The sequence below is a fragment of the Salmo salar genome, chromosome 16 (assembly GCF_965601325.2).
Source record: "Salmo salar chromosome 16, fSalSal1, whole genome shotgun sequence".
NCBI classification, from domain to species: Eukaryota; Metazoa; Chordata; class Actinopteri; order Salmoniformes; family Salmonidae; genus Salmo; species Salmo salar.
Window position 1 is genome coordinate 27,502,898 of NC_138306.1, and position 21,663 is coordinate 27,524,560.

General features: G+C 41.6%; 1 protein-coding gene across 4 annotated transcripts in view; it reads right to left on the bottom strand.

Annotated features, from left to right (window-relative positions):
• LOC106573461 (receptor-interacting serine/threonine-protein kinase 3) overlaps positions 1–20,903 on the bottom strand; it is a 33,423-nt gene extending 12,520 nt beyond the window's left edge. For 3 of the 4 annotated variants that reach the window (XM_045697094.2, XM_082962638.1, XM_082962639.1), the window contains exons 1-5: positions 20,804–20,903; positions 3,030–3,198; positions 2,511–2,835; positions 2,090–2,241; positions 1,945–1,997 (exon numbers count right to left, since the gene is read on the bottom strand). In XM_045697094.2, the coding sequence (XP_045553050.2) occupies positions 1,945–1,997; positions 2,090–2,241; positions 2,511–2,835; positions 3,030–3,181 (682 nt within the window). In that variant the 5' untranslated portion in view covers positions 3,182–3,198; positions 20,804–20,903. The remainder of the gene's footprint in view (positions 1–1,944; positions 1,998–2,089; positions 2,242–2,510; positions 2,836–3,029; positions 3,199–20,803) is intronic. The other variant, XM_082962636.1, reaches the window with a different exon arrangement.
• Positions 20,904–21,663: the final 760 nt, after the last annotated feature.

Genomic DNA, 21,663 nt, shown 5'->3' on the forward strand with positions numbered 1-21,663 from the left:
TCTCCTCCATGTATATCTCACTAGGTCGGGATTTTTTAGTCTCCAAATATCCAGTATTTCTAATGTGTCCATAATATATGTGATTTCCTTAAGGGCACGGTGATGATAGTTTGTAGAGTGATTACCTTACGGTTCATTGAGGTACTTAACACTGTATTATAGTCTCCTACCATAATGATTAGATAATTTGTTGCCTGTAAGTTCAATAAATTGGTATAAATGTTTTCGAAGAAGTGTGGATCATTCTGATTTGGACCACATAGATTAATGAGCCAAATCTCTTTTTCGCCCACTTTCATATTCATAAGGATCCACCTTCCTTGCGCATAATTCCTGATTATTTGCACATTCAGATCGAAATTTTTGTTAATTAATATCATCACACCCTTTGAGTTCCTTTGTCCATGACAGAAAATTATTTCACCACCCCATTCCTTTTTCCACGCAACTTCATCTAAGGATGTAGATTGAGTTTCCTGTAAACAGTATATGTTATATTCCTTTTCTTTTAGCCATGTAAAGGCTGATCTTCTTTTTTTATAATCTGCCAAACCATTACAATTATAACTAGCTATACGTATTTCACCCCTTACCATAACTAGATACTATTCTCAGTCTAAATTGACCATAATTAGTGCTTGTAAAGTTACTGCCATCAGAGGTATTATAAAGGTCAAAACTAGAGCTTTCAAATGTCTGATATTTAGAATTCAAGAAATTGTCATGTCCTGACCGTAGAAAGATGTTATTTTCTATGGTAGAGTAGGTCAGGGCGTGACAGTTTTTTTTCTATGTTTTCTTTTTCTATGTTGTCAGTTTCTAGTGTAGTATTTCTATGTTGGTTTTGTTTGGGATGATCTCCAATTAGAGGCAGCTGGTCCTCGTTGTCTCTAATTGGAGATCATACTTAAGTCGTTTTTTTTCCACCTGGGTTTGTGGGAGATTAGTTTTGAGTTCGTGTATGTTAACTCTGCGTCACGGTTTGTTGTTTTTGGTATTCTGTTTATTTATATGTCCTGCATAGTTTCACAGTATAACTAAAATGTGGAACGAAAAACACGCTGCACTTTGGTCCGCTCCTCTCTACGACAACCGTGACAGAAATAGGTTCTAGCAATGTTTTTATTATTCCCTTGCCTGTGAGCCAATGCCACAGATGTTAGAAAATGTATACAAATTATGTGTGTAACAAATCTGAGTAGGTTGATGTGTATGATATTGGATATGATATAATGAGAGTGTGTATGATGTCTGTATAATAGTAAGACTATAATGTGTGATGTCCAAATAAATAATAACTCTGCCAATTTGCATGTTTGAGTGTCTATGTGTGTAACATGTAGTGCGTATAGCCTTAATATTCATAATTGTAATCCATATTGTATCACCATCATAGTTGCATCATAATTACCTTTAACCTAATTGAAAAACACATCCCAGCATTTTCATAGCAATTGATGTTTCACATGATCATGAAAGAGACCTTGCATTACTCTAGCGACGTCTTCACTACAGTACAAATGTATTCCATACAATATGTTATTATCCCCAATGCCCCTATTTTGATATCTTCCCCTTTCTTGTTGTAAAGATATATAAACTTGTAGACAAATACATAAACACATTAAATTATAAAACAGTTCTCGACAATAGAGAGAGAGGGAGAGAAGAGTATAGAAAATAAAAGAGAGAGTGAGAGAAGAGAGCGAGATATAAGTTCGTATGTGTAAGCAAGCATGTAGTACCGGTGTGTTCATATCCACTTCATAATGTTCAGATATTTTAAACAGTTCCCATACCTTCTTTTTTTCGTAACCTGAAGTCCCTGTAGAATTTAGTACAGCCACGGTGTGGCTATAATGTAATGTTACTATGCATAGCAAAGTGCAATGAATGTGAGTATAATGCACCATGAAGAGGGTATTCATTGTAAGTGTTACTTACAAGGATATGGCTTCGACTGACCAGTGATTATGGACCACAGAAGTATTCCATAGCTGAAGAAGAGAATGTGTGAGAGAGAGATAGAAAGAGTCATTGTAAAGTCATATGTCCATATTGATTATTCTTGAGGAATTTAGTGGTGTACCTGTAGATGTCAAAGGCACGAATGGGTTTGTATGACACATTTTCCAAAGCCTCAGGGGGCATGTAACTAGATGTACCCCCAGCCTTCCCAGGGAACTCTTTGCTCATCTTGTTAACACTGTGGGACACCTTGGCCAGGCCAAAATCTGCAAGCTAGAGAGACAGAGAGAGAGACACAGAGACAGAGAGATAGTCTTCAGTTTATGTTCGGTTTATGCATTACAATTTCTGGCAGTATAACTCATGTCATCTAACTATATTTGTTGAAATAGTTAATAATCAATTAATGGTAATATCAATAATAATAATTATAATATTGCCTCAATAATACACTCCAACAAGAAATAGTGCTATTGAACCTCAGTTCATGCTCGTGTTCCCACCAGTTAAAGCCTAATTAGAACCAGGAGCCTGGAACCTGCCTTGGCATTAAGGTAGTCATCCAGCAACACATTATTGGGCTTCAGGTCTTGATGCAGAAGGGGTGGGATGAGGCAATGGAGGAAGTTCATCCCCAGAGCGATCTGGTGGGCCAAGCGATAGGCAAGGGGGTGGGGAAAAGGTGGATGGAGAGAGAGGGTGTCCAGGAGGGATTCCAGCGTCCCCCTCTCCATGAACTCCATCACAAGACCCAGCTGGATGGAAGGGCCACAAGTGGGGGGACAATCCTTGTACACTCCAAGAATCCTTATCACATGGTGGCTTGCACCCTTGCGCATCATTTCTGCCTCATTATGCAGGGAAGCACTAGAGCAGGGATAAAGTTAGGGGTGGGAAGGAGAGGACAAGGGAGGGGGTGGACAGAGAGAGTGAGGGCAACACAGGAATATTGTCTTAACTTAAATGGTTGACCACATCATGAAAGACAAATCAGTTTATAATGTAATATAAATCTCATTTAATTGACATACAATCAAGTGTTTAAAGTATAGACATTTTACCCATCATCACATTGTAGCAACTTGATGGCCACATCCAATCCCCAAACCACATGTCTGGCTTTGTGGACTTGTCCAAACCCTCCCGCACCAATCACTTTCCAGTTCTCCAGACTGTTGTTTTCAATTACTGCTGCCGGGCTGGACAAGTCCATCTGTTAATCAAGATGATCTGTAATGGCATTCAGTGTTTGCATCAAATAAGTTCCACATCAAGTCAAGTTGCATCAAATCTCATCAAGTCACATGGTATTGGTTCTCCTATTTGAGACACTACTGTAGCTAACACTGTCCTTTATAAGGTTGTTCCATACACTCTTAGAAAAAAAGGTGATATCAAGAACATGAGTGTTCTTCGGCTGTCCTGATAGGAGAACCCTTTCAATAACCCTTTTTGGTCCCAGGTATAACCCCTTTGGTTCCAGGTAGAATCATTTTCTGTTCCATGTAAAACCCTTTCCACAGATGGCTCTACATGGAACCAAAAAGTGTTATACCTAAAACCAAAAAAGGGTTCTCCAATAGGCACAACCGAAGAACCCTTTTGAAATTTTCTTTTCTAAGTGTACCTTAACAGTGCAAGTCATCCAAGTTCATCCTATCCTCTGATAAAGCAGTTTACAGGATTGCACATAATCAGTCATATTCAACCTTTGCCCTGGACTACCAGTTTATGTGATATGGCTGACTTATTTCCTACCGCTCTAAAGCTCATATTGTCTCTGAAATAATCATCTCAAAAATCAGCAAACACAAATCAGATGTACAGTGGGGGGAAAAAGTATCTGATCCCCTGCTGATTTCGTATGTTTGCACACTTACAAAGAAATGATCAGTCTATAATTTTAATGGTAGGTTTATTTGAACAGTGAGAGACAGAATAACAACAAAAAAATCCAGAAAAACGCATGTCAAAAATGTTATTAAATGATTTGCATTTTAATGAGGGAAATAAGTATTTGATCCCTCTGCAAAAAATGACTTAGACTTGGTGGCAAAAACCCTTGTTGGCAATCACAGAGGTCAGACTTTTCTTGTAGTTGGCCACCAGGTTTGCACGCATCTCAGGAGGGATTTTGTCCCACTCCTCTTTGCAGATCTTCTCCAAGTCATTAAGGTTTTGAGGCTGACGTTTGGCAACTTGAACCTTCAGCTCCCTCCACAGATTTTCTATGGGATTAAGGTCTGGAGACTGGCTAGGCCACTCCAGGACCTTAATGTGCTTCTTCTTGAGCCACTCCTTTGTTGCCTTGGCCATGTGTTTTGGGTCATTGTCATGCTGGAATACCCATCCACGACCCATTTTCAATGCCCTGGCTGAGGGAAGGAGGTCCTCACCCAAGATTTGACGGTACATGGCCCAGTCCATCGTCCCTTTGATGCGGTGAAGTTGTCCTGTCCCCTTAGCAGAAAAACACCCCCAAAGCATAATGTTTCCACCTCCATGTTTGACGGTGGAGATGGTGTTCTTGGGGTCATAGGCAGCATTCCTCCTCCTCCAAACACGGCGAGTTGAGTTGATGCCAAAGAGCTCCATTTTGGTCTCATCTGATCACAACACTTTCACCCAGTTATCCTCTGAATCATTCAGATGTTCATTGGCAAACTTCAGACGGGCATGTATATGTGCTTTCTTGAACAGGGGGACCTTGCGGGCGCTGCAGGATTTCAGTCCTTCACGGCGTAGTGTGTTACCAATTGTTTTCTTGGTGACTATGGTCCCAGCTGCCTTGAGATCATTGACAAGATCCTCCCGTGTAGTTCTGGGCTGATTCCTCACCGTTCTCATGATCATTGCAACCCCACGAGGTGAGATCTTGCATGGAACCCCAGGCCGAGGGATATTGACAGTTATTTTGTGTTTCTTCCATTTGCGAATAATCGCACCAAATGTTGTCACCTTCTCACCAAGCTGCTTGGCGATGGTCTTGTAGCCCATTCCAGCCTTGTGTAGGTCTACAATCTTGTCCCTGACATCCTTGGAGAGCTCTTTGGTCTTGGCCATGGTGGAGCACTCCCTTTAAGAGTGTGCTCCTAATCTCAGCTCGTTACCTGTACAAAAGACACCTGGGAGCCAGAAATCTTTCTGATTGAGAGGGGGTCAAATACTTATTTCCCTCATTAAAAAGCAAATCAATTTATAACATTTTTGACATGCATTTTTCTGGATATTTTTGTTGTTATTCTGTCTCTCACTGTTCAAATAAACCTACCATTAAAATTATAGACTGATCCTTTCTTTATCAGCGGGAAAAACGTACAAAATCAGCAGGGGATCAAATACTTTTTTCCCCCACTGTATGATTCAAGCATGTTATTCAGCTTCACATTACACTACATATCAATGTTGAGTTATCATTTAGTTTACCCTGGCACAGTCTCTCCACTACGTTACTGTGCATCAACTTACCTCCTGATAATGATAACATTCTTATTATGTGTATAAGATTATAGTAGCTGAGTATCCATTGTGTCTTGTATTCATTATGCTATGAGTTCCTTACCTGTGACCGTGCTTAAGAAATTATGTTCCCCGTAACTCTCCTGTATTTAAATGGAATCTTCACTTCATTTATTTTACTCTCACTTCAGTATCTTAGGTGTTTCCACCTCATTTTGTTCATCAGAGGAGGGTGGAGTCAGAAAGGTTGAAGTTGTACAGGCAGGACTTGACACATTTTCTCCACCAGATGGCATTGAATGCAATGGCATGGTGTAGCATGCATAATTGTGTAATATTTGAGACTATACTAGCCATCTGTTTTTATTTGAAAAGTATCCAATTTATATATTGTACTATATGAGCTAAGTTTCCATTCAATTGGAGACAGATTTTCACATTTTCACAATATTCCAAATCTGCATAAAGAAATGATGGCCATTTTCCCACCAGTGGTGTTTCCACCAAACAGACTTGTTGTGGATAGTAATCGGTGTGTGATGACATACTGCACACAAAATGTACTTTTTCGCTTAAGTTTTCATGTACCGAAAACATCTGAAGTTCAATGTGTTTCCATCACATTTTCAACTCTACCGATAGTTTTGTCACAAAAACTGTTGAGTTAAATAGCAAATGTGCCTACTCTGGTCTTGACAGGTACGATCTAGCCAACTGCTCGCAGACAGATACAGTGCGGGAAGGCTGTGCAGGTAAGCTAGTGTACATGATGAGATTATTAAGAGTGAGAGTATTTTTTATTTGTCAAATGGCAGTCAAGTATTATTGATCATCACGATCATCATGTCACCAGAATAAGACACTCAATATTTTTTGTAAAGCGGCCTCAAGGTTGCCGTGCACTTTAACCACCCTGTGCCTGTTCATCATAACTTATTTAATCTGTAGCCTAATAAACTACATGGTTTCCCAATATGTATTGGGAGGACCACACACCATATCATCATGTGACTCCAAGTTTACTTCAATATGATGGTCATTATATCAATATTTGCGCTTCAAGGCGTTTCCACCGCCATTTCTCGTTGTCATAGCTAAAATTGTACCGAAACATACGTATGACTTTACTCTCATAAAAACTGTGGATGGAAACGTGGTTAATGATTACCACAGATACATTTAAAAATATATAATGCCTTACAGTACAAGTACAGAGCAGACTAAAATGATGCTTCACTGAAGTCTATGTCAATCTAGAACAGGATTTTCCATTTTGAATGCAATTTGAATAGAGTTGATGCTTTACTATCTGTGTGAAAGTAGTAGGGTGTAGATTGATGAGGGAAAAAAACAATTTAATCAATTTTAGAGTAAGGCCATAACCTAACAAAATGTGGAAGAAGTTAAGAGGTCTGAGTACTTTCTGAAGGCACTGCATATATCACTCAGTTTTGTGTATTTTTTACTCCAATACCCAATAATGACAAAGCCAAAACAGGCTTTAAAAATGTTTGCTGATTTACAAAAAATACGAAACAAAATTATCACATGTACTCAAGTATTCAGACCCTTTACTCAGTACTTTATTGAAACACCATTGGCAGTGATTACAGCCTCAAGTCTTCTTGGGTATGAAGCTACAAGCTTGGCAAAACTGTATTTGTGGAGTTTCTCCCTTACTTATCTGCAGATCCTCTCATGCTCTGTCAGGCTGGATGGGGAGCGTTGCTGCATAGCTAATAACAGGTTTCTCCAGAAATGTTCGATCAGGTTCAATTCCGGGCTCTGGCTGAGCCACTTAAGGACATTCAGAGACTTGTCCCGAAGAAACTCCTGCATTGTCTTGGCTGTGTGCTTAGGGTCATTGTCCCATTGGAAGGTGAACCTAAGCCCCAGTCTGAGGTCCTAAGCGCTCAGGAGCAGGTTTTCATCAAGGATCTCTCTGTACTTTGCGCCATTCATCTTTGCCTCTATCCTGTCTAGTATCCCAATCCCTGCATCTGAAAAACATCGCCACGGCATGATGCTGCCACCACCATGCTTCACCATAGGGATGGTGCCAGATTTCCTCCAGATGTGATGCTTGGCATTCAGGCCAAAGAGTTCAACCTTGGTATCATCAGACCAGAGAATCTTGTTTCTCATGGTCTGAGAGTCCTTTAGGTGCCTTTTGGCAAACTCATAGTGAGCTGTCATGTGCGTTTTACTGAGGAGTGGCTTCCGTCTGGCCACTCTACCATGAAGACCTTATTGGTGGAGATGGTTGTCCTTCTGGAAGGTTCTCCCATCTCCACAGAGGAGCTCTATAACTCTGTCAGAGTGACCATCGGTTTCTTAGTCACCTCCCTGACCAAGGGCCTTCTCCCCGATTGCTCAGTTTGGTCGGGCGGCCAGCTCTAGGAAGAGTTTTGGTGGTTCCAAACTTCTTCTATTTAATAATGATGGAGGCCACTGTGTTCTTGGGGACCTTCAATGCTGCAGAAATGTTTTGGTACCCTTTCCCAGATCTGTGCCTCGACACAATCCTGTCTCGGAGCTCTACGGACAATTCCTTTGACCTCATGGCTTGGTTTTAGCACTGACATGCACTGTCAACTGTGGGACCTTATATATACAGATGTGTGCCTTTGCAAATCATGTCCAATCAATTGAATTTACCACAGGTGGACTCCAATCAAGTTGACATATGTCAAGGACAATCAATGGAAACAGGTTGCAGCTGAAATCAATATCGAGTCTCATAGCAAAAGGTCTGAATACTTATGTAAATAAGATATTTCTTTTTTTTCTTCATAATCATACATTTTGCTAAACTATATTAACTAAGATTATCTTAGTAAGATAATTTTTACTGTATGTGCAAAAACAAATAGGCACATGCAGGTTCGGGTGTTTTGTGAGAATTTGTCGGCGAGTGGGTAACCCACCTCAACCATCTGTCCTATTGGCTAACGTGCAATCATTGGAGAATAAAATGGACAAGCTCCATTCAAGACTCTGCTACCAACGGGAAATAAAAAACTCTAATATCTTATGTTTCACCGAGTCGTAGCTGAACGACTACATGGATAACATACAGCTGGCTGGTTTTTCCATGCATCGGCAAGACAGAATGGCTGCCTCCGGTAAGACAAGGGGTGGTGGTCTGTTTCTATTTGTCAATAACAGCTGGTGTGTGAAATCAAATATTAAGGATGTCTCAAGGTTTTGCTCGCCTGAGGTAGAATATCTCATGATAAGCTGTAGACCACACTATTTACCAAGAGTTTTCATCTATATTTTTTCGTAGCTGTCTATACACCACCAAAAACTGATGCTGGCACTAAGACCACACTCAAGCCATAAGCAAACAAGAAAATGCTCATCCAGAAGCGACGCTCCTAGTGGCCGGTGACTTTAATGCAGGGAAACTTAAATCCATTTTATCTCATTTATACTTGCATGTTACATGTGCAACAAGAGGAGAGAGAAAAACTCTAGACCACCTTTACTCCACACACAGAGACACTTACAAAGCTCTCCCTCACCCTCCATTTGGCAAATCTGACCTTAATTCTATCCTCCTGATTCCTGCTTACAAGCAAAAACTAAAGCAGGAAATACCAGTGACTCGGTCAATTCGGAAGTGGTCAGAGGACGCAGATGCTAAGCTGCAGAACAGTTTTGCAGGCACAGACTGGAACATGTTCCGGGATTCTTCCGATGGCATTGAGGAGTATACCACATCAGTCACCGGCTTCATCAATAAGTGCATTGATGACGTTGTCCCCACAGTACCCATACGTACATACCCCAACCAGAAGCCATGGATTACAGGCAACATCCGCTAAAGCGTAGAGGAATGGGACTCCTACCTGGACGCTTATAAGAAATCCTGCTACGCCCTCAGACGAACTACCAAACAGGCAAGTGTAAATACAGGACTAAAATTGAATCCTACTACGCTAGCGCCGATGCTCGCGGCTGGACTACAAAGGGAAGCCCAGCCATGAGCTGCCCAGTGACACAAGCCTAAATTTCTTCTATTCGCGCTTCGAGGCAAGCAACACTGAAGCATGCATGAGAGCACCAGCTGTACCGCATTCAAAAGGCCGCAGGGCCAGACGGATTACCAGGATGTGTAATCCGATCATGCACTGACCAGCTGGCAAGTGTCTTCACTGACATTTTCAACCTGTCCTTGGCCAAGTCTGTAATACCAACATGTTTCAAGCAGACCACCATAGTCCCCGTGCCCAAGAACACCAAGGTAACCTGCCTAAATGACTACCGACCTGTAGCACTCTTCTCTGTAGCCATGAAGTGCTGTGAAAAGCTGGTCATGTCTCACATCAACCCCATCATCCCATAAACCATAGACCCACTCCAATTTGCATACTGCCCCAACAGGGTAAGGGTAGGCAACAACACATCTGCCAGGCTGATCCTCAACACGCCAGCCCCTCAAGGGTACGTGCTTAGTCCTCTCCTGTACTGCCTGTTCATCCATGACTGTGAGGCCAAGCACGACTCCAATACCATCCTTAAGTTTGCAGAAGACACAACGGTGGTAGGCTTGATCACTGACAATGATGAGACAGCCTATAGGGAGGAGGTCAGAGACCTGGAACAGTGGTGCCAGGACCCCACCCTCTCCCTCAACATGATCAAGACAAAGGAAATGATCGTGGACTACAGGAAAAGGTGTCAGAGCATGCACCCATTTTCATCAATGGGGCTGTAGTGGAGCAGGTTGAGAGCTTCAATTTCCTTGGTGTCCACATCAAACTATCATGGTCCAAACATGGTCCAAACACACCAAGACAGTCGTGAACAGGGCATGTCAACACCGATTCCCCCTCAGGAGAATGGAAGTATTTGTATTGTGTCCTTAGATCCTCAAAAAGTTCTACAACTGCACCATCGAGAGCATCCTGATTGGCTGTATCACCGCCTGATATGGCAACTGCTCGGCCTCTGACTTCAAGGTGCTACAGAGGGTAGTGCATAGGTTCCAGTACATCATTGGGGCCATGTTTCCTGCCATCCAGGACCTCTATACCAGGCGGTGTCAGAGGAAGGCCCTAAAAATTGCCAAAGACTCCAGCCACCCTAGTCATAGACTTTTCTCTCTGCTGCCGCACGGCAAGTGGTACCAGAGCACCAAGTCTAGATCCAAAAGGATTCTTAGCAGCTTCTACCCCCAAGCCATAAGACTGCTGAACAGCTAATCAAATGGCTACCCGGACTATTTGCATTGACCCCTTGTCACGACTTCCACCGAAGTCGGTTCCTCTCCTTGTTCGGGCGGCGTTCGGCAGTCGACGTAACCGGTCTTCTAGCCATCGCCGATCCACCTTTCATTTTCCATTTGTTTTCATACACACCTGGTTTACATTTCCCTCATTACTTGTCTTGTATTTAACCCTCTGTTCTCCCATGTCTGTGTGTGAAATGGTTTATTGTTTCGTGTATGTGCACGACTGGTTGCGCTGGGTTATGTCAACCCGTATTGTGTTTAGTGTTCTTTGTGCCGTGTGTTTTGTTCGTCTAAATTAAAGGCTCCGTTTGCTACCCAAATTCTGCTCTCCTGCGCCTGACTCCCTTACAGTCAGTTACGCATACCTAACACCCCCCTCCTCTTTTTTTTACACTAGTGCTACTCGCTGTTTATTATCTATTATCTATGCATAGTCACTTTACCCATACCTACATGTACATATTACATCAATTACCTCGATTAACCTGTACCCCCGCACATTAACTCGGTACCGGTACCCCCAGTATATAGCCTCGTTATTGTTGTTCTTTTATTTTTTACTTTAGTTAATTTAGTAAATATTTTTCTTAACTATTTTTTTTCTCAAAACTACATTGTTGGTTAAGAGCTTGAAAGTAAGCATTTCACGGTAAGATCTACACCTGTTATATTTGGCGCATGTGACAAACACAATTTCATTTGATTTGATTCAGGGGTGGACTGGGACCAAGAATCGGCCCTGGCATTTCTAACACACCTTCCCATTTTTTGCATTGAGGCCCCCACACATGCCCATTTTTTTCCTTGAGGCTCCAGCAACGGCAATTTCTTTCCCTTGAAGCACCCATTATTAGTGATGAGCGATTCATTGGAATGTAGGTTAATTGACTGATCTTGGTTAAATTATTTGAATTCCATTTCGTTCTTTTTTCTCTGTGAGCTCAATGCACACATGGCTCTGCAGTTTCTCTAGAAATAAATCAGCTCATGCCTGAACTGTTCCATGTAGTAGGGAGTTGTAGTTTTCAACAGGCCAATGTTCTACATAGTTTAGCACAGAAAACGTGATGATGAACTATAATGACCATAATCCATTTTGCGGCTACTTGTCCAGTCTGTGTTTCTTTTATGTTTGCTACATAATGGACAGAAGATTGAGCGATCAAGAGGGGATGCATAGAGAGCAATTTCTTCGCAAGGTACAGTGCATTTGGAAAGTATTCAGACTCCTTGACCTTTTCCACATTTTGTTAAGTTACAGCATTATTTTAAAATAGACTGAATACATGTTTTTCCTCATCAATCTACACAAAATACCCAATAATAATAAAGCAAAAACAGTTTTTTTTTCTTTTTGGAAATTAGGAAAATTATTCAGACCCTCTGCTGAGACTCTAAATTGGTGCAACCTGTTTCCATTCCATTCTTGACATGTTTCCACAACTTCATTGAATTCCACCTGTGGTAAATTCAATAGATTGGACATTATTTGGAAAGGCACACACCTGTATATTTAATGTCCCACAGTTGACAGTGCATGTCAGAGCAAAAACCAAGGCATGTCGAAGGAATTGTCCGTAGAGCTCCAAGACAGGATTGTGTTGAGGCACAGATCTGGGGAAGGGTACGAAAAATGTCTTCTGTATTGAAGGTCCCCAAGAAAACAGTGGCCTCCATTAATCTTAAATGGAAGAAATTTGGAACCACCAAGACTCTTCCTAGAGCTGGCCGCCCGGCCAAACTGAGCAATCGAGGGAGAAAGGCCTTGGTCAAGAAGGTGACCAAGAAACCTATGATCACTCTGACAGAGCTCCGAGTTCCTCTGTGGAGATGGGAGAACCTTCCAGAAGGACATCAATCTTTGCACCACTCCACCAATCAGGCCACTATGGTGGAGTAGCCAGATGGAAGCCACTCCTCAGTAAAAGTCATATGAGAGCCTGCATGGAGTTTGCCAAATTGCACGTAAAGGACTCTCAGACCATGAGAAACAAGATTCTCTGGTCTGATGAAACCAATATTGAACTCTTTGGCCTGAATGCCAAGCGTCACATCTGGAGGAAACCTGGCACCATCCCAACGGTGAAGCATGGTGGTGGCAGAATCATTCTGTGGGGATGTTTTTCAGTGGCAGGGACTGGAAGACTAGTCAGGATCGAGGCAAAGATGAACAGAGCAAAGTACAGAGAGATCCTTGATGAAAACCTGCACTTCATACTGGGGTAAAGGTTCGCCTTCCAACAGGACAATGACCCTAAGCACACAGCCAAGACAACGCATGAGTGGCTTCGGGACAAGTCTCTGAATGTCCTTGAGTGGCCCAGCCGGTGCCGAGACTTGAACCCAATCTCTGGAGAAACCTGAAAAAAGCTGTGCAGCGACGCTCCCATCCAACCTGAGAGAGTTTGAGAGGATGTGCAGAGAAAAATGGGAGAAACATCCCAAATACAGGTGTGCCAAGCTTGTAGCTTCATACCCAAGAAGACTCAAGGCTGTAATCGCTGCCAAAGGTGCTTCAACAAAGTACTGAGTAAAGGGTCTGAATACTTATGTAAATGTAATATTTCAATTTGCTTTTTCATTATGGGGTATTGTGTGTAGATCAATGAGAATAATGCACTGTATCTCCACCTGAAAATACATGAGCAAAGTGATTGATCATTTCTATTCAGCAGTAATAAAAGTATAGCTTATTTACTTTGAACAACTACTAAAATAGTGATTTTGTCAGACAGCATAGGCAGCAGCTCTATAGAGATGAGATGATGACTTGGAATGTAATGTCATAAAACAAATGTTATATACACAATGTTATATACAAAACAAATATTTTATTAAAATAAAGTAATATGAAGAGCTGATGGTTAATAAGTCATAAGCAGTCATGGGCAGTCACTACCATCATGGGACCTTTAGTAAATGTATTATTGTTGTTACAGCGTTCAACCTACATAATTCATAGTGCAGTTAATGTTTTAAAAAACTATCGAAACCAAAATTTGAAATTGTGATAATGTTTAAATAATCGAACCGAAACCGAACCGACCTTAAAAGCCATTAATTTCTCAGCACTACCCATTATTAGCCCGATAATTTTGCGATAAAAACCCCAATTAGACAGGACCACTAGGATAAAACTGGACCAGCCCATCTGGCATTTGCCCCAATGTACAGTCGAAGTCGGAAGTTTACATACACCTTAGCCAAATGCATTTAAATCAGTTTTTCCACAATTCCTGACATTTAATCCCTGAAAAAATTACCTGTTTTAGGTCAGTTAGGATCACCACCTTATTTTAAGAATGTGAAATGTAAGAATAATAGTAGAGAGAATGATTTATTTCAGCATGTATTTCTTTCATCAAATTCCCATTGGGTCAGAAGTTTAAATGCACTCGATTAGTATTTGGTAGCATTGCCTTTAAATTGTTTAACTTGGGTCAAACGTTTTGGGTAGCCTTCCAAAAGCTTCCCACAATAAGTTGGGTGAATTTTGGCCCATTCCTCCTGACAGAGCTGGTGTAACTGAGTCAGGTTTGTCGGCCCCCTTGCTCGCACATGCTTTTTCAGTGGCCACTCTAATATCTTGACTTTGTTGTCCTTAAGCCATTTTGCCACAACTTGGAAGTATGCTTGGGGTCATTGTCCATTTGGAAACCCATTTGCGACCAAGCTTTAACTTCCTGACTGATGTCTTGAGATGTTGCTTCAATATATCCATATCATTTTCCTACCTCATGATGCCGTCTATTTTGTGAAGTGCACCAGTCCCTCCTGCAGCAAAACACCCCCACAACATGGTGCTGCCACCCCCGTGCTTCACGGATGGTGTTCTTCGGCTTGCAAGCGTCCCCCTTTTTCCTCCAAATATAACGATGGTCATTATGGCCAAACAGTTCTATTTTTGTTTCATCAGACCAAAGGACATTTCTCCAAAAAGTACGATCTTTGAACCCATGTGCAGTTGCAAACCGCAGTTTGGCTTTTTTATGGCGGTTTTGGAGCAGTGGCTTCTTCCTTGCTGAGCGGCCTTTCAGGTTATGTCGATATAGGACTCGTTTTACTGTGGATATAGATATTTTTGTACCTGTTTACTCCCTTCACAAGGTCCTTTGCTGTTGTTCTGGGATTGATTTACACTTTTCGCACCAAAGTATGTTCATTTCTAGGAGACAGAATGCGTCTCCTTACTGAGCGGTATGACGGCTGCGTGGTCCCATGGTGTTAATACTTGCGTACTATTGTTTGAACAGATGAACGTGGTACCTTCAGGAGTTTGGAAATTGCTCCCAAGGATGAACCAGACTTGATTTTCTGAGGTCTTGGCTGATTTCTTTTGATTTTCCCATGATGTCAAGCAAAGAGGCACTGAGTGTGAAGGTAGGCCTTGAAATACATCCACAGGTACAACTCCAATTGACTCAAATTATGTCAATTAGCCTATCAGAAGCTTTTAAAGACTTGACATCATTTTCTGGAATTTTCCAAGCTGTTTAATGGTATGGTCAACTTAGTGTACATAATCTTCTGACCCACTGTAATTGTGATACAGTGAATTATAAGTGAAATAATCTGTCTGTAAACAATTGTTGGAAAAATGACTTGTGTCATGCACAAAGTAGATGTCCTAACCGACTTGCCAAAGTTTACAATACATTTGTGGATTGGTTGAAAAACGATTTTTAATGATTCCAACCTAAGTGTATGTAAACTTCTGACTTCAACTGTACCATTTTATCACCTATTTTGCAGACTGTCAGAAACTTCTCAGCAAGATTGATCTTGTTAATTTTCCTCAGGATAGCCAGTGACATCTTCATAGCCCCTCATGGGGTGTATCTCTCCTCCATCTCATCCACTGTCCCCTGCCTAGTAGCACCAGCAACCTCCAGACTGGTAAGGCTTTTAATGTTGTTTATAATAAGGGTTACATGGAGAAAAACGGACCTCTTTAAAATGAAAATGGATGGCCCTCACATCAGCAAAATATTTTCTACCTAGAGGTACCATGAAAGCTTAAAGAAAATCAAGTAGCCTTCCCCTATACCCCAAAAAATAATTCATACAAAGTGGATAGCAGAGAACATGTCTACCATTTACCTTCAATTATTGGACAGATCAGAGCCTTATATATGAAGCTTTACAAACTGTTCTTCATCCTGTAAGGGTTAAATGTCGACGCTGTAATTTTGATAGCTCACATGGCTGCCGTCCAGAAGGTTCTGGGTTCGCAGACCACCGTGGACAAGTAGGGGTGAAAAGATCTCCTTTGTAGTAAAATCATTGCATTAACTTTTTAGTGATGGGGGCAGTATTCGGAAATTCAGGATGAATGACTTGCCCAAATTATACTGCCTGCTTCTCGGGCCCAGAAGGTAAGATATGCATATTATTAGTAGATTTGGATAGAAAACACTCTGAAGTTTCTAAAACTGTTTGAATTATGTCTGAGTATAACAGAACTCATATGGCAGGCAAAAACCTGAGAAAAATCCAACCAGGAAGTGGGAAATCTGAGGCTTGTAGTCTTTTCAAGTGATTGCCTATCTAACACACAGTGACTTAGGGTTAATTTTGCACTTCCGAAGGCTTCCAATAGATGTCAACAGTCTTTAGAACCTTGTTTCAGGCTTTTGCAGTGAACAGAGAGCGAACAAGAGGAACTGGAAGTTAGTGAGTCAAAAAAGGATATGAGTTCAGTGGCAAACGTTCACGTGAGAGGTAGCTGTGTTCCATAACGTTTTTGAAGACATTGGAATCGTCCGGTTGGAATATTATGGAAAATTTATGTTAAAAAGGCCCTAAAGATTGATGCTATACATCGTTTGACATGTTTCTACGAACGTAAATAGAACTTTTTTTGACTTTTCATCGTGAAATTATCGGCGCGCTTCCTACATTTGGAGTAGTTTACTGAACGCGCTAACAACACGGAGGTATTTGGACATAAATTATGGACTTTATCGAACAAAACAGCATTTATTGTGGACCTGGGATTCCTGGGAGTGCATTCTGATGAAGATCATCAAAGGTAAGTGAATATTTATAATGCTATTTATGATTTTAGATGACTCCAAAATGGCGGCTATCTGTATTGCCTGCTGTTGTTTTCTGAGCGCCATACTCAGATTAATGCAAAGTGTGCTTTCCCCGTGAATCTTTTTTAAAATCTGTCACACCGGTTGCATTAAGGAGATGTTTAACTATAATTCTTTGAATAACAGCTTAATTTTTTATCAACGTTTATGATGAGTATGTTTGTAAATTGTTGTGCTCATTCACCGAAAGTTTTGGAGGCAAAATATACTTCTCAAAAAAATTAAGGGAACACTTAAACAACACATCCTAGATCTGAATGAAAGAAATAATCTTATTAAATACTTTTTTCTTTACATAGTTGAATGTGCTGACAACAAAATCACACAAAAATAATCAATGGAAATCCAATTTATCAACCCATGGATGTCTGGATTTGGAGTCACACTCAAAATGAAAGTGGAAAACCACACTACAGGCTGATCCAACTTTGATGTAATGTCCTTAAAACAAGTCAAAATGAGGCTCAGTAGTGTGTGTGGCCTCCACGTGCCTGTATGACCTCCCTACAACGCCTGGGCATGCTCCTGATGAGGTGGCGGATGGTCTCCTGAGGGATCTCCTCCCAGACCTGGACTAAAGCATCCGCCAACTCCTGGACAGTCTGTGGTGCAACGTGGCGTTGGTGGATGGAGCGAGACATGATGTCCCAGATGTGCTCAATTGGATTCAGGTCTGGGGAACGGCGGGCCAGTCCATAGCATCAATGCCTTCCTCTTGCAGGAACTGCTGACACACTCCAGCCACATGAGGTCTAGCATTGTCTTGCATTAGGAGGAACCCAGGGCTAACCGCACCAGCATATGGTCTCACAAGGGGTCTGAGGATCTCATCTCGGTACCTAATGGCAGCCAGGCTACCTCTGGCGAGCACATGGAGGGCTGTGCGGCCCCCCAAAGAAATGCCACCCCACACCATGACTGACCCACCGCCAAACCGGTCATGCTGGAGGATGTTGCAGGCAGCAGAACATTCTCCACGGCATCTCCAGACTCTGTCACGTCTATCACGTGCTCAGTGTGAACCTGCTTTCATCTGTGAAGAGCACAGGACGCCAGTGGCAAATTTGCCAATCTTGGTATTCTCTGGCAAATGCCAAACGTCCTGCACGGTGTTGGGCTGTAAGCACAACGCCCACCTGTGGACGTCGGGCCCTCATACCAGCCTCATGGAGTCTGTTTCTGACCGTTTGAGCAGACACATGCACATTTGTGGCCTGCTGGAGGTCATTTTGCAGGGCTCTGGCAGTGCTTCTCCTGCTCCTCCTTGCACAAAGGCGGAGGTAGCGGTCCTGCTGCTGGGTTGTTGCCCTCCTACGGCCTCCTCCACATCTCCTGATGTACTGGCCTGTCTCCTGGTAGCGCCTCCATGCTCTGGACACTACGCTGACAGACACAGCAAACCTTCTTGCCACAGCTCACATTGATGTGCCATCCTGGATGAGCTGCACTACCTGAGCCATTTGTGTGGGTTGTAGACTCCGTCTCATGCTACCACTAGAGTGAAAGCACCGCCAGCATTCAAAAGTGACCAAAATATCAGCCAGGAAGCATAGGAACTGAGAAGTGGTCTGTGGTCCCCACCTGCAGAACCACTCCTTTATTGGGGGTGTCTTGCGAATTGCCTATAATTTTCACCTGTTGTCTATTCCATTTGCACAACAGCATGTGAAATGTATTGTCAATCAGTGTTGCTTCCTAAGTGGACAGTTTGATTTCACAGAAGTGTGATTGACTTGGAGTTACATTGTGTTGTTTAAGTGTTCCCTTTATTTTTTTGAGCAGTGTATTTTCTGAACATCACGCACCAATGTAAAATGGTTTTTTTGGATATAAATATGAACTTTATCAAACAAAACATACATGTATTGTGTAACATTGAGTCCTGGGAGTGTCATCTGATTAAGATCGTCAAAGGTTAGTGCTTAATTTTAGCTGTATTTCTGGTTTTTGTGATGTCTCTCCTAGCTTGGAAAATGGCTGTGTGGTTTTTCTTGTGTTGGCGCTGTCCTAACATAATCTAATGTTATGCTTTCACCATAAAGCCTTTTTGAAATTGGACAATGTGGTTGGATTAAGGAGAAGTGTATCTTTAAAATGGTGTACAATTGTTGTATGTTTGAGAAATTTGAATGAATAGATTTTTGCTGTTTTGAATTTGCCGCCCTGATATTTCACTGGCTGTTGAATAGTGTGTACCGTGGGTGGGACGGTAGCGTCCCACGTAGCACAGAGAAGTTCAACTATCAACATATTTGCAGGTCAGAGAAAAAATGGCCTTTTACAAAAATGTCATGCAAATCATCATTTTACATATCAGCATAATCTTGATTTTATACCACACAAATTACTGAAATTACAGGCAAGAAATGGACAGAGAGATAGGCGTATGTGTTAATCTCATCATGTTTCTCCAATGCCAAATCTTTCCACCCCAGACAGAATAGGCATTCCTTTCCACCCCAGACAGAATAGGCCTACCTTTCCACCCCAGACAGAGTAGACCTATCTTTCCACCCCAAACAGATTCGGCCTACCTTTCCACCCCAGACAGAATAGGCCTACCTTTCCACCCCAGACAGAGTAGGCCTACCTTTCCACCCCAGACAGAATAGACCTACCTTTCCATCCCAGACAGAATAGGAATTCCTTTCCACCCCAGACAGAATAGGCCTACCTTTCCACCCCAGACAGAGTAGACCTACCTTTCCAACCCAGACAGAATAGGCATTCCTTTCCACCCCAGACAGAATAGGAATTCCTTTCCACCCCAGACAGAATAGGCATTCCTTTCCACCCCAGACAGAATAGGAATTCCTTTCCACCCCAGACAGAATAGGCCTACCTTTCCACCCCAGACAGAGTAGACCTACCGACGCAGAAAAATGTAAGCTTTAACTGCTCGCTACTCTTCTTCCGTGGCTTAACCCAACGAGAGAACATCAGAAGTGTTTCCCTAAAAGCTGTCAGGTTTTAAACATATTTTATTACAGAAAGTGAATAGCTTAATCAATTGATAGTGACAGAATTAGATTAGTTCCCAAGCAAAGTCTATGTTTTGTGTCCTTGGCTATAGAAGGTTGTAGCTCAGCCTCTGAATGTCATAGAACAATGATATCCACATACGCATCAGAGTCTTTCCAGGGTATTTTACAGGTGGTTTCAGGCATAAAGCATTGTGGAACAAAGCGCCGTTACAGATTACTTTATACACTGAAACAATATATCAACCCAACATGTAACAATTTATACGATTTGACTGAGTGACAGTTCATAAGAAATCCGTATTCATAGTTCAGTTCATCATACTTTGCTTTCACTAACAGTTTAACAGTTTCTCTATTTCCATTCCTCTTTTATAAAAAAAGTATGCTCATTAAAATTACAAACATATGAACCAAAGAGAAAACTAAAGGGGCACAGCAAGTGGCATAGCCCAGCAGGCAGGTGTCCATTTTCCTTAGGTATTTATATTAGCACAGACTCATTCGCCATGTGCTCTCACCAGACATAGTTAACTCTGCGCTAAGGATCAACCGTGCCTCTGGACTGAATTACTTCCTGTGGGCAGGGTTCTTAAAAGGGTCCTCCTATGGGGACAGCCAAAGAAACCTTTTAGGTTCTAGATAACACCATTTTTTCTAAGAGTGTGGGCTGCCTTTTGTTTCTGTTCCTTGTTATTTGATATGAGACCAGATCCAAAGAACCCGGTCAAAATCCATCCTTTGACATATGCAGTGAGGCACAGGGTGGGATCTGATTTCCTGTGGTTCTAAAACTTTGGTTTTAACTGTACCAGAATGAATACTCAGATATCAGCAAACACAAATCAGACTGATTAAAGCATTCCTTGACACTTTTTGTTTTAGTTTACCCTGGGACAGTGTCTTTTACTGAGCAGAATCTCACCTCTTGATAATGATAACTTACCTAACATTCTTAACACTTATTCGCTAAATTAAGTAGCAGCTGAAATCTCTAACTAAAGATCTCATAACTCCAAATATTATTTATTTTAATCATAACACTTGTAGGTTCTTACCGTGTATTCTTGTTAGACAGATTATATTCCCAATCCACGTTGCTCTTAAATGTATTGTTCACTTGAAGAATTTTACTTTCATTTTCATTACATTCTAGTCTCCACCCCTGTATCTGGATCTGAGAGGAGGAGTAAAAGTTTCAGTACTTACTTGACAGCATGGAGTGTAGTTAGCATGTACATTGCCTACATGTTTTTGTAATATTTGAGATCATCACTACATTGTACAGTGCCTTCGGAAAGTATTCAGACCCTCAGACTTTTCCACATTTTGTTACGTTATAGCCTTATTCTTACACTCAACCCACTGCTGGTGTGTGTAGCTAAAGACCTTTATTTTTGTATCATATATCAATAGCACCTGGTTCCAATTCAAGGCATTTAGATTATTGTATGATCTAAATGAAGGCTTTTTTTCTGGTAACCCTTCCAAAGAGCCTATTGGCATGGAGGTGGCCTCTATTTGAAGATTAAGGGACTTGGTGACCACAAGATGCGACCAAGTTCTGGGATTCTCCAACTGTGGCCCTTGGATATTTCTTTTTCTCCAGAACCTCTACTAAGCTAACATAAGATGGTCATACCAATGATCATTTAACTATTTGATTTAGACTTTTAGGACCCATTTAGGCAGTGGTGGGTATTCATGGATACCAAGAGAAGCCAGGCTTCCCAAAAATTTGACCAACAAAAAAATACAAATTGTCAAAATAATTTATCCTGTCTTTCTGTATTGATAATTTTCCGTCAATTCGCAAGTGGCTGAATCTCTTCTGAGAAAATATCTGAGTGAGGAAAGCAGCACTCCTCTGTCTCAGTATGTGAAGCCCATGTATCTGATGCTGTCTGGAACAACAGAT